Source organism: Ananas comosus, linkage group 21 (assembly GCF_001540865.1).
Source record: "Ananas comosus cultivar F153 linkage group 21, ASM154086v1, whole genome shotgun sequence".
Classification (NCBI taxonomy): Eukaryota; Viridiplantae; Streptophyta; class Magnoliopsida; order Poales; family Bromeliaceae; genus Ananas; species Ananas comosus.
In genome coordinates, this window is record NC_033641.1 from 5,627,371 (window position 1) to 5,640,971 (window position 13,601).

At 46.7% G+C, this 13,601-nt stretch overlaps 1 protein-coding gene across 1 annotated transcript; it reads right to left on the reverse strand.

The window, feature by feature from the left end:
• On the reverse strand, window positions 303-1,007 carry LOC109726794. The gene has a single exon (XM_020256584.1). It carries the CDS (start codon window positions 1,005-1,007, stop codon window positions 303-305), a length of 705 nt encoding a protein of 234 aa, XP_020112173.1.

Genomic DNA, 13,601 nt, shown 5'->3' on the forward strand with positions numbered 1-13,601 from the left:
CAAAAAGAGCTCTCGCTCGAACACCGTTAACCAAAACCAAACCAGCCACCACATTACGCTCCTCGGCTTCGGTAGGCTCTTGGACTTGAACTTGAGCACATCCTTCCGCTCGGAGCCGATCGTGCAGGTTCAAGTTGGCGTGGCACCGCCGCACGTCCAGCGGACGCCACGGTAGGTGGAACTCCATAACGGGTCGGAATCGCCGGGGCCGATGCAACAGACGGGGCAGGTGAAGCCCCTCCTACAAAGCAGTCGCGCGCGAAGTGCCCTGCCTGCCCACACTTAAAGCACTTCCCTTGCCGCTACTTGCATTCCCCAGGCCGATGATTTCCACCACAAACAACACATCGGTGCGGTCCGCGGCCCTTAGACTGCGATCGTGGGTACTTCGAGGGCCTCCTGGAATTCGATTGTCCCCCCGAACTACCACTCGGCCGCTTCCTCCCTCTATCCTTTTCGTAGATCTCGCGGTCCCCACGAGTGCAAGCCTTCCCGTGCACTACCCACAAGGCACGGTCCAAAGCCTCCGCAAAAGTGTGGAACTTGAAGGCATGCACCGCCCGAAACACTCCGGGTCGGAGTCCCCTCACGAAGTAATCCCCCCGGTCTCGCTCCGTCTTCGCTACGTCCGGAACGCAGTTCAGGAGATGGGTGAACTCCCGCTCATACTCCCGAACCATGCAGTTGCCTTGCTTAAGCTTTCTGAAGTCTTCCCGCATCTTCCTTTTATCGTTGTCAGGAAGGTACTCCGCGAACATCAATCTTCGAAACTCCTCCCAATCAATCGGGGGAAGATCCAGAGATCGATCCTGTTTCACTCTCTTCCACCATACCCTGGCCCGCTTATCGAAGCAATGCGTGGCCAGATTCACCTTGTCCCGCTCCTCAGTATAGATGTCCTCGAACAGGGTTTCCATAGCGGCCAACCAAGTCTCCACCGTCCAAGGATCAATCACTTCCCCGTCGAATGTGGGCGGGTGGAACTTCGTGAACCTTGTGAGAGCCATGTACCCACGCCCTCGCTCCGCCTCCTCAGCCGATCCCTGGACGTAGGGGAACTAGACGCTGCAGGAGGAATATCCACCGGTAGAGGTTGAGCCGCCACCGAAACCGGCGCATCGCCCACACCCTCAGCCGCATTAGGAGCGCGAACCGAAGGCGCGGGCGGATCGCGGCCTTGACCTGCCGCCGCCGCTGCCTGTCGCTCCAACAACTCCTGGAGCCGATCGAACCCTCCAGCTAGCACGGCAACCTGTGCCCGCAACTCCTGCACCTCACTAGGCCCAGCCGCCTCTGGCGCCACAGGAGGCACGGTCGGCCCAGGCACCTCTGGAGGTGGTGCCGAAGCGGTCCTACGCACGTAGCGTCTCTTCGGTGCCATAAGCTCCTGAAACGCAAACATTTGGTTAATTCCTTAACCCGGCAACGTCATTGCAATTACGGAACGAAATAACTTAATTACATTAATCAGACGGAAGCTCATAAGTGCACTCATTCTCGACTCTCGGCATTGTGTCGTCGGCCGCCAACACAACCACCTTAAGCCAAGTACTAGTATCACTCAATTCACCTCTAGCGACTGCTAGAGTATCGACACCAACTTCGACCTAATCGATTAACTTCCGCCGCGTCATAGGTTCACGTTGCACTCACGCACCTATAACCTTAAGGTTTACCGTCCTAAAGTCTCCTAGGTCAATGCTAGACTCTCTCTTTTGCTTGCTCTGGCTCGCTCTGATACCACGACTGTCACGCCCCCGCCCCGAGACCGTTACCAATTTGGTCCGATTCGGGCGCGGCGAACGGACGCCGAACAGACAGCACCTCCCCTGTCCGCCCAAGGCTCAAACGACGAGATCATGTACACAAGTTCCCAGGAAACACACTTGATTACATACATGATCAAACAACGATAACGAAGCACAAACAGTGCTACACAATCCAAGAGCAAGCAACACGAGTAAAGCATACAAGTGAATAAAAGAAAGATATACTTAACTATTGAATTCATTAGACTTTGATACATTTAGTACAATTTGCATTCTTCCAAACCTGTATAAATATATACAATCCTCTCAAAACCTCACCCTATACATCATCTACTCTCTACTCTCAAAATAGGTACAGGGTAACTCTAGTGCAAATAGGGAAGTAACTGCCACAACTAGGGCGCTACGCCCTTATCGCGATCCTCACCAGGGGCGCTTGATCTCGGACCTGCAACAAGGTGGGGTGAGAACTACGAATAGTTCCCAGTGGGTTCGGCCGCCGACTCCACCGATCTCCCCACTAGGTCTAAGCAGGCACAGATAGATATGCAGATAGATAGGTATATGGAATTGAAAGCACTAACGGCGGTAAGCAGATATAAAATCAAGATCTATCAATGCCTCAATCCATTATAATGAATGCATGAAACTCATAGTAACAGGTTAGCTACCGTACTACCATGTTCAACAATGAAGCTATTCATTAGATCACCCAATCTCTCGGCTAAACCGAAGCTCTCTCTCTCAGTCTCACGCGTGTAAGTCTCCTAGGGGAGGAGGTCAACTACTCAACAACCCCCGAGACCACCTGTGGACAGCTAGTGGCTGTCCGGGCAGCTAGCGGCTGCCCCTCAAGTGACCAATATTCTGGAGTGCACAACTTGTGTGGAGCTACCACTATAAGGGCAGACAGGCTACGTGAGCTCGGTCCAATCTCATGAACTAAGAACATCCTACCAACCAGGGATGATAGCAATATAGAATCAAGTATTCTAGTAGTTAATCACATAGTGTCTCAACTATACTAATGTTCTCATGCCTGTAATGTACCGAAAATTCGAAAAATAAATATCGAACTTTAGTCAAATTGACAAAAGTGCGAGAATGGTACACTTCGAAAAGTCCAAAAGTGTTAAAATGATCAAAAGTGCATTGTGGGAGGTTTTCGAGAGTTAAAGAATCAAAAATCTGCATTCTGCAGGTTTTGTGCTCTCGATGACCAGTCCCTGGTGGGAGAGACCGGTCCCCGAACGCGTTAAAATTGAGAAAGCTGGAAAATCGGCTAAGTCCCAGAAAACCAGCTCTCGGAAACCGGTCCTTGCGGGGAGAGACCGGTCCCTGAGAGACCAGTCCCTTTGGGAGAGACCGGTTGCATTGTACGGGGGCCCTGGCTGCCCGCGAGGCAAGCTCTCTGGGACCGGTCCCTTGTCGGGGAGACCGGTCCCCGAACACGAAAATGGCCCAGTTCAAGCAGTTTAATAAGATAAAAGTTGAGGAGCTTATTTGCAATTATGTAACAAATGGGTTATGTTATAGGGTATGAGAGCTCTTGTTTCTCATTTCCTCTCCCTCATACTCTCTCCTCTCTTTCTCTCTCTAGAAGACAAAGAAGAGAAGAAAGAAAAGCCAAAGGGAAGGAAAAAGAAGAAGAAGGAGAAGGAGTAGAAGGTGAAGAAGAAGCTAAGGAGTAGAGCTACTTCCTCTTCTTCCTCTTTGGAGCAATATAGAAGCAAGCTTAGAGGTAAGCTTGAACCCTAATCATGGTAGAACCCAAACTAGGGTTTGGATTAAGCTAAGAACGGTTTTTGTAGAACCTTTAGAGTATGTGAAGCTTTCCTTTGCTTCCTTTAGAGATCAAAACCATGGATTGGGTGGAGGTGGTGAAGCTTGAAGGTGATCTTCAACCCCTCTCATGGTGAAACCCTAAAATGGGTTTTGAATGAGCTAAGGATGGTTCAAATGGAACTTTTACATGATTTGAAGCTTACTTTTACTTTTCTAAGAGATCAAACCCTAGGTTTTGATTTGCTATGAGTTAGGGCACCCAAATTTGGGGCTTTTGCTCGGGAGGATCTCAAAGTGAAATTGACCCTCTAGAAACATAATTGGGGGTATTTCCGACGTGTTGGTGCACTTGGTTTAATGTTACGAAAAGCCAATGTAAAGATATAAGCAAAATGGCCTAATAGGGCTTCGTTTTGCCGCAGGTAGCAAACTAAGAGGCTAAAAATACCAAGAAAATCATTTTAGCATTCTAGTACGCCTACGAGGTGGGTTGTGCTATCCAAACTTGTTGGAATTCCTTCTATGCCTAATGTGTCATTCAATTGAGCATATATGTATATTGTTACATGCATTATAGGGTAGATGTGATGATATATATGTGAGTGTTGCATGATGTGAGTACACGTGCTATTCGAAATGTTTGAGAACTTATTCAACCCTATATGTATGCATGAGATGATGTGAGTCTCCAACGAGATGAAAGAACAAAGTGACACAATAAAATATAGATCGAGTGGCATAAAGAATGAGTAAAGTTAAAGAACAATGATTGCTAGAGTTAGCAAAATAAAGTAATGTAAAGAACACTAGAGTTAGTGTGTGGCATCAAAGAGAAATGTGACGCAAAGAACGATGAAAATGAGTAGAGACAAGTAAAGAAAATGAAAGTGGCATAAAGAACGAGTAAAGTTAAAGAACAATGATTGCTAGAGTTAGCAAAATAAAGTGATATAAAGAACACTAGAGGTAGTGTAAAGACAATGATTGAACTATATCCTTAGAGTTAAGGATCGATCATACTTGCAATGAGTTCCGTGCTCGAGGGTGGTCGCTCCCCCTCGGGCGATGCGCTCCGGAGTTTTGCATCACGGGTTGGAGTAAACCCGAGGACGGTCTTAACGTGAGGCAGCTGAGGGCCCACGATGATGGACTTAATGTGGGCAAGTTAATGTGGCGAACCCCCGGGTTAGCCGTGAGATTAAAGAATAAGAACAAAGAGCAAAGATTAAAGAATAAAGAGTAAAGAATAAAGAACTTGCATACTTGCATGATTTATATTGAGCATACTTCTTACTTTATTGTTCAGGCATATTAGCATCATCATTATAGTTTGGTTACCATTCTGCTTATCCTTTCTATTATTCCTGAGTTAGTCCTAGTGGGAAAGTCGGTGAGGTTGGGGCCGAACCCACTGGGAACTTCGTTGTAGTTCTCACCCCGCTATTTTCACAGAGCCGGGACCGAGCGAACCGGCGAGCGACCGCGGTAATGGTATCGCACCAAAGTCAGAGGCCACCAGAGTTGGGTTTATATTTTGTAGTAGCATTCCCTTACTTCATCTTTTGTATTTGATGAATTGAGATGTAAAAGAAAAAGAATGTAATGTTTACTTTGGGCAAATGTGATGTAAAAGAAATGATGCAAGCAATGTAAAGAATCATGAATTTGAAGGTTAAATGCAATGTATGTGATCGAAAGAGAATCATAGTACTTGTGTAAATGTTTAACTTCCTTTCTTTCACTCATGGCTATTGCTTACCCTCGTGTAAGCCGTTTATGTATGTTTCCGCTAGTGCACTTCTTGTTTGAAAATGTACAAGTGATGAGCCTTGGGCGGGCAGGGGAAACTCTGTCCGTTCGGCGTCTGTTTGACGTGCTCGGGCCGGCCCAAATTGGTATCGGTCCCGGGGCGTGACAGTGCCACTCTTTCTCATGTTTAATGTCATTAGATGCCACTCGTTCTATGTTTATGGTTAACTAGATGCCACTCGTTCCCTTGACAAGTTCTCAATACACTAGTTTGCACTTTACTAGGTTCTTGTCCTCAAGCACGTTCATTCTTTATCAACTATCCTTTCATTATAGGGTCTCCAGTCATTTGACACTATCTTAAGCATACTAGATTTAGGTGTTAAGCAACTCAACTCTACACTACTTTACTAGCATGCAAGAATGTGTAACAATTACATTAGCACCCTATAATGCAACATTACAATATGCAATTGATCGACTTGATAGACTTAGACATAGGGAACAGTTCAACTGCTTCGGGATGGTCACCACCCACCTCGTGGCGATGTCGCGACTCTTCGAATACGATTCGTCGACTTTACGACGCCTCGTTGGCCTTTTAGGCGAGAACGAAGCTCCGAGGGTCCCTTTTCGACGATAACTTCGCACTCACTTGACGGATTCTCGAACCGTCTTCGCCTGCGCGTTTAGAGACCTAGCAATTAGGTTTCCGGCCTATCCAAATAGATCAAAACCCTAGATTTCCAAAAATCCCAAAACGTGCCCTAGGTTCGCAACAATGGAGAAATCCATGGTTCAAGCCTCAAATCTATACTAGAACCATCTATTTAACTCCATTAGACTCCATTCGAACCATTTCTAAGCGATTAAACCCTATCACAAGATATCTACCATTGTAGGGCTAGAAGCTTACCTCTTCAAGCTTGCTCCAACAAGAGGAAGATGATGAAGAAGATGATCTTCTTCTTCTTCCACTCCTTCTCCTTCATCTTCTTCTCTTTCTTCTTCTCCTTCTTCTTCTTTCTAGAGAGAGAGAGAAAGAGTATGAGGGTGTGGGAGAGGGGAAAATGAGAGGGTGTGAGTGAGAGGAGGGGTCCCCCAAGCCTCTCATATAGGCACTTTGCAAATAAGCCCCTCAACTTTCCTTTTATAAAGCAGCCTTCACTGGGCCATTTCGGGCTATAAGGACCGGTCCCTCTGAGGGGAGGACCGGTCCCCCGAGAGCTGTCCAAAAATTACGCGTACGGGAACCGGTCCCCACCCTGAGGGACCGGTCCCCGAGAGCTTTCTCCAGAAATAAGGCTACGGGAACCGGTCCCCTCCTAAAGGGACCAGTCCCCGAGAGCATGAAATAAGGAGCAGATTTCACTCCAAGCTCTCGTGGGTCCGTCCTCAATGCACTTTTTGTGTTTTTGATGTTCTCGGACTTTCCGAAGCACACCAACTCGACAATTAGTCGATTTTAAACGTAGTTTAGCTCCCGAACTTCGAGAATTCACTTCCCTTACACTCACTACTCAACTACCCCCGAGACCGCCTGCGGAAAGCTAACGGCTATCCAGGCAGCACACGACGACTGCCCCTCAAGTGCTTAAACTCCGGAGTGCACAGCTTGTGTGGAGCGACCACAACAAGCGCAGACAGGCTATGTAAGCACAATCCAATCCTTGTGAACTAGGGATACCCTTCTATCTAGGGTCATCATCATCATGGAATCAATGTATTCCTGTACTCAATCTCATAGTGTTTCAACTACACTAAGATTCTCATGCCACTCGTTCAAGTGTTCAATATTAACTAGATGCCACTCGTTCTTGATACATGATCCCAATACACTAGTTTACACTTTACTAGATTTTCATCCACATAAGCATATTCATCATTTAACATCTCATTATAGGGTTTCGCATCATCGTGTCCTGATCTCATGCANAATCTCATAGTGTTTCAACTACACTAAGATTCTCATGCCACTCGTTCAAGTGTTCAATATTAACTAGATGCCACTCGTTCTTGATACATGATCCCAATACACTAGTTTACACTTTACTAGATTTTCATCCACATAAGCATATTCATCATTTAACATCTCATTATAGGGTTTCGCATCATCGTGTCCTGATCTCATGCATACTAGGTTCAAGTGTCCAAGCCAATAACACAATACTACACTAGCATGCAAGAATATGTAATAACACTAAGTACCCTATAATGCATAATGCTTAATATGCAAATATAATCAACACAATAAACTTAGACATAGGGAGCAGCTCAACTGCTTCGGGATGGTCACCACCCACCTGTTGGCGATGCTACGCAATAGGAAACCCAATTTCAAGACCACTCGTCGCCGCCTCGACCTTTCGAGTGGAAATGAAACCGAAACACCCTTCGCTTGGCGACATCTCCGCACCAACTTGACGAATAGTCGAACCGTCTTCACTAACGCGTTTAGATTCCTAGCAATTAGGTTTACGACCAACTAATTTAGATCGAACTCATGGATTTCGCAAAAACCCATTTCGGAACCCTAGGTTGCAATTAATGCAAAATACTCCATTTAAACCCTAAATACTCGCCATTAGCACACCACTAGCATCATAGGATTCAACTAAAACCAATCCTAGAGCACACTATCAAAACCCTAGGAAGATACCATTAAAAGGGTTTGGAGCTTACCTCCAAAAGCTTCTCCAAACTTGAGGAAGAAGATGAAGAAGGTGATGCTATCCTCCTTGCCCTTCTTCTCCTTCTACTCCTTCTCCTCCTATCACCTCAAAGAGAGAGAGAGAGCAAGAGCTTAGAGAGAGAGAGATGAGTGTTTAGGTTGGTTCTTGGGGAAGAAATGAGAAGAGAGAGAGAGCATGAGCTCTCATATATTCTCACTTATGCATATATGCATTTTAGTCCCTCAACTTTGCTTCCTTGCATCAGCCCATTTTGGGCAATTTCGGGGTACGGGGTCCGAACTTTAAAGCTAGGGTCCGGACCCAGAGAGTTGAGAAACTATGAAAATTGCAGATTTTGCAATTCTCACGCCCAAAGGGGTTTTCGCAGCTACGGGGTCCGGACCCTACCACTAGGGTCCGGATCCCGAGAGTGATGAAGTTGCGAAACCTTACAACTTTGCGAATCCTCAACTCTCCAAGGTCCACCCTAGTGCGCTTTTCGCATTTTCATGGCATTTGGACTCTCTGAAGCCCACCAAGTCGACAATAAGTCGATTCCAAATGAAGTTCAACTCTCGGATTTCGAGAATTCACTTTCTTACACCTTACCTATGGGATTGCACTGTGAGTCGTGGGCAAATCTTCGGGTCAGCCAAGTGATTGGATGAAAACATGAAAGACATATTTTCTTGAACATAGTAGCATGATAGATAACTTCATTACGATGTAGATTACATTCATTGCTATTGATTGAGGCATAGTAGCATGTTAGTAGAATGCATGTTAGTAGAATTCATGTTATGTGAGCAATTTATTTCCATATACACTTTGTTGCAGGGCCGAGTTTGAGTACACCGGGCGAGGACCGCGGTAAGGGCATAACGCCCTAGTAGCTAGCAGCTTCTATTTTGCATTAAAGTACCCTCATGTACGCGGTTGACATGTGATGTAGATGTATTTTGGGAGCTACTTATGTATCTAGATAATGAACTTGTAAACCTTATGTATACATTTTGGGAGATGAAAATGTAAACTTGATGTAAATGGTTGAATGAAATGTAATAGTTAAAACACTCTCTCTCTTTTGCTCTCTTGTATGCTTGTATAACTACTTGCTTGAATCATGTACATTATTTAAGTTTCCTGGGCAACTTATTGTACTTGATTGTTGTTGTTAGCCTTGGGCGGACAGGAGAGGTGCTGTCCGTTCGGCGTCTGTTCGACGTGCCCGAACCGACCAAACTGGCGGTTGCAGGGCGTGACATCTTCTCTATAAGATTTCGGGCTCGTAGCGGCCAAGTCTTGAAGAGAGTTAGCCAGTGGATCTGCCGATTCAAATACCAGTAGAGGAGCCGAGGTAGAAGCTTCGGCTGGAATCTCAGCTAGGAAGTCTATTTCTACTTCTCCTGCTACTTTATCTCTTTCTTTGTCGTGCTCCTTTTTTTTTGTCTTTCCTGCTCTATTCTCTGTTCTTCTACTCCCTTTTTCTTTTGTTCTTCTTTCTTTCTTTTCTTTCTGTTCTTCCTCCCATTTCTTTTGTTCTTCTTCTCCTCTCTTCTTCTGTTCTTCTTCTTCCTTGCCTTTTTTTCTTTCCTCCCCCTCTCTCCAATTGGCTATCCTTCTTTTTATTCTCTTTTGATTCCATTTTTTTTTCTCCTTCAAATTTTTTCTCCGCTTCCACCCTTTTCTTTTTTTCTTCCTATTTTTTGTCGAAGCGAGCTTCCCGGCAAACTTGCCTTGTCACGCCCCGAAACCGATACCAATTTGGTTCGGTCCGGGCGCGTCGAACAGACGCCGAACGGACAGGACCTCCCCTGTCCACCCAAGGCTAGCCAACCGATCATGTATAGGGAATTGCCCAGGAAATCAATTCGTGAATACATGACCGCAGGGAGCACCACCAGTGCTAACAAAACGAGAGCAAGATACAAGTATGAGGCATACAAGTAGGTAAAGAGAGAAACTCTATCTATTACATTCATTCATTCAACTTAATACATTCAAATCCATCTCTTACAACTTCCAAAATATAAATACAATCACTCAAACCTCACTCTATACAACATCTACTCTCAAGCATAATACAGGGTAAAGCTAGTGCAAAAAGTAGGTAGCTAATACAACTAGGGCGCTAGGCCCTTACCACGATCCTCGCCATGCGAACTTGCGCTCGGCCCTGCAGTAAAATGGGGGTGAGAACTAACTTCCTTAGTTCCCAGTGGGTTCGGCCGCCGACTCCGCCAGTCTTCCCACTAGGTCCAAGTGGGCACAAGTAGATAACCGGGTAGATAAATAGTTAATAAGCAAAGCGGTAAAGACAGGATAGTAAAGCTACACTACTATGCCCGAATCATAAACATATGGATGCATGTGCAATGAAATGGTAAGCAACTAACCCGTCAACATGTACAAAAAGTAAAGCTATGCACTTATTCGTCAATCTCATTTACTTGTTTCTTAATCTCGTGGCTTCTCTGAAAGCTCGCCTACTGCTCACTAGCCATCTCGAAGGTAGGGAAGGTCAACTCACATTACGAACCGAGACCGTCTGCCGGGACCCAAAATAGGCAATCCCTTGGGACCCAAAATAGGCAATCCCACGTGACCAACTCCGGAGCGCACTTCTTGTGTGGGGCTTCCATCACAAGTTAAAAACAGACCGTGAGCATGATCCAATTCTCTCCACTCTAGGGTATCCTATCCTCTAGGGTTACTACCATCATGTAGTCCACAGGCGTCGTATACACGAAGTTTAACATGTATCACTTGTTTTCTTATACACTATCAACTAGATTGCCGCTCGTCCATTATTTACTATCGACTAGATGCCACTCGTTCTTTGTTTAACATCAGACCAACCATTGAGCCCATCTCTTTCTCTGCACTATAGGATTCATAAGTCTCGACCCAATCCTAATCGATCCACTATGCCAAGTATCCAATACATGCTACGATATCATCAAAGAAAGCATAAGGAAAGGCACTGCACAATCATCCTATAATATAATAATACAAGATGCAAGAATCGAAATGTACTAAGACATAGAAGGGGGCCCAGTTGCTTTGGGATGGTCACCACCCACCTCTTGGTGATGCCGCGATGATAGAAAACTCGACGTTGCGGTTCTTGCACGTCGCCCTAACTCCTCGGGGCGAAGTGAGCCCTTAAGTACCCGATTCGGCGATTTCTCCGCACCCGCTCGTTGGATCGAGAAACCGACTTCACCGACGCGTTCCGAGGCCTAGCAATTTAGTTTACGACCTATTAAGATAGATCAAAACCCTAGATTTCCAAAAATCCCAAATCCGTGCCCTAGAATGGCAACGAGGGAGAAATCCGTGGTGCGAGCTTCGATTTCGAGCTCGAACCATCTATTTATCTCCAATAGGTTCTATTCGAACCAATCCTAAACAATAAAACTCAATCCTAGGAAATCTACCATGGATGGATTTGGAGCTTACCTCTAAGCCAAGCTCCAAGCTTGCCCTAGCTTGAAGGAGAGAGGGAAGAAGACCTTCTTCTTCTCCTTCTTCTTCTTCTTGGACCTCTCCTTCCACTTCTTCTTCTTTTCCTTTCTTTCTTTCTTCTCCTTCTTCTTTTCTTTCTAGAGAGAGAGAAGGAAAGAGTGTGAGAGGGAGAGACGGCAAACGAGAGGGAGAGAGAGGTCCCCCAGCCTCTAATAAAGGATATTTTGCAGATAGCCCCCTCAACTTTTCATCCTTTAAACCAACCCTCTCTGGGCATTTTCGCAGTGAGGGACCGGTCCCAGCTCGGGGAGACCGGTCCCCGAGCGCTGCCATCTCAAGCAGAGGGGTTTTCGCGTTCGGGAACCGGTCTTTGCCTGAGAGACCGGTCCCCGGGAGACCGGTCCTTGTCCGAGAGACCGGTTCCCGAAAGCTGAGTTTTCGGGACTTAGCCAAATTTCGGCTATTTTCGCTCGGCCAACGTTCGGGAACCGGTCCCTCACTGCCAGGGACCGGTCTCATCAGAGACCCCCGCAGCCCAGCCTGATGGGACCGGTCCCTCACTGCCAGGGACCGGTCCCCTAGAGCATTTTTGTTCTAGTGCAGGTTTTGCACTGGTGCTCTCGCGGACCTTTCCTTAATGCACTTTATACATTATAATCACCTTCGGACTTTCCGAAGCCTACGCACTCGACAACTAGTCGATTCTAACCGAAGTCTAATCCTCGAATTTCGAGAATTCACTTCCTAACATCCTCCCCACCTTAAAAGAGTTTCGTCCTCGAAACGAACTCAATACTACAAAACTTATTTAGAACTTTAAATTCTAAACTCATACCTTGGCTTAATCCTCGAACAAGTGAGGATGATTCGCCTTCATCTCCTCCTCAAGCTCCCAGGTGGCTTCGCGATCATCATGATTGCTCCACCAGACTCGAACATAAGGAATTTCCCGATTCCTTAACACTTCACGAGCGGTAATTGCCACCGAAAACTCCTCGTAGCTCAGGTCTTCCTGAAGTTCGGACGATTCGTATAACATTGCATGCTCGGGATCGGGTATGTATTTGCGAAGATTGGAGACGTGGAATACATTATGCACATCTGCAAGCTTTGGCGGCAACGCGAGCCGATAAGCCACCGTCCCAGTCCGTTCCAAGATCTCATAGGGGCTAATATATCGGGGACTTAACTTGCCCCGAACACCAAATCGTTTAACGCCCCTCATAGGAGATACCTTCAAGAAAACGCGGTCGCCCACCGCAAACTCCAAATCTCGTCGGCGCCTATCCGCATAACTCTGTTGTCGAGATTGCGCCGTGAGTAGCTGTCTGCGAGCAAGGCGGACCTTTTCTTCCGCCTCCCGCAACACATCAGGGTCAAATTCCGTCCGCTCGCCCACGTCACTCCAATAAATGGGAGAGCGGCACTTCCGCCCATAAAGAGCTTCGAACGGTGCCATCTCCACACTAGCGTGATAACTGTTGTTGTAGGCGAACTCGGCCATTGGCAAGTACTTACACCAGCCCCCTTTGTAATCGATGACACACGCTCGCAACATATCCTCCAGAGTCTGAATAGTTCTCTCGGTTTGCCCATCTGTCTGGGGATGGAATGCAGTGCTAAAATCGAGCCGTGTGCCAAGGGCCTCTTGCAGGTTTTTCCAGAAATGCGAAGTGAACTTGGGGTCTCTATCCGACATAATTGATTTCGGCACCCCGTGTAACCTCACTACTTCGTCAAGATATACCTGCGCCAACTTATCTCCCGCCCAGGTGGTGTGGACCGGCAAAAAGTGCGCTGACTTCGTCAAGCGATCCACAATCACCCAGATTGCGTCGTGGCCCCCTATCGAACGAGGTAAGCCAACGATAAAATCCATAGATACGTCCTCCCATTTCCAAACGAGGATAGGTAGACTCTGAAGCTTTCCCGCTGGAAACCGGCGCTCTGCCTTTACTTGCTGACAAGTCAAACACTTCGCCACGAAGCGCCCAATATCAGCCTTCATCCCCGGCCACCAATAGAGTGCTCTCAACTCATGATACATTTTGGTGCCGCCCGGGTGATCCGCGTATGGAGACCGGTGGGCTTCCTGCAAAATCAGCTCGCGGAGCTCTTCATTCTCGGGTACGCGCCACCGGTTTCGAAATCGGAGCAC

Coding starts and splice junctions, on each gene's coding strand:
- LOC109726794 (XM_020256584.1), bottom strand. CDS start 1,007: ATGGCTCTCACAAGGTTCACGAAGTTCCACCCGCCCACATTCGACGGG.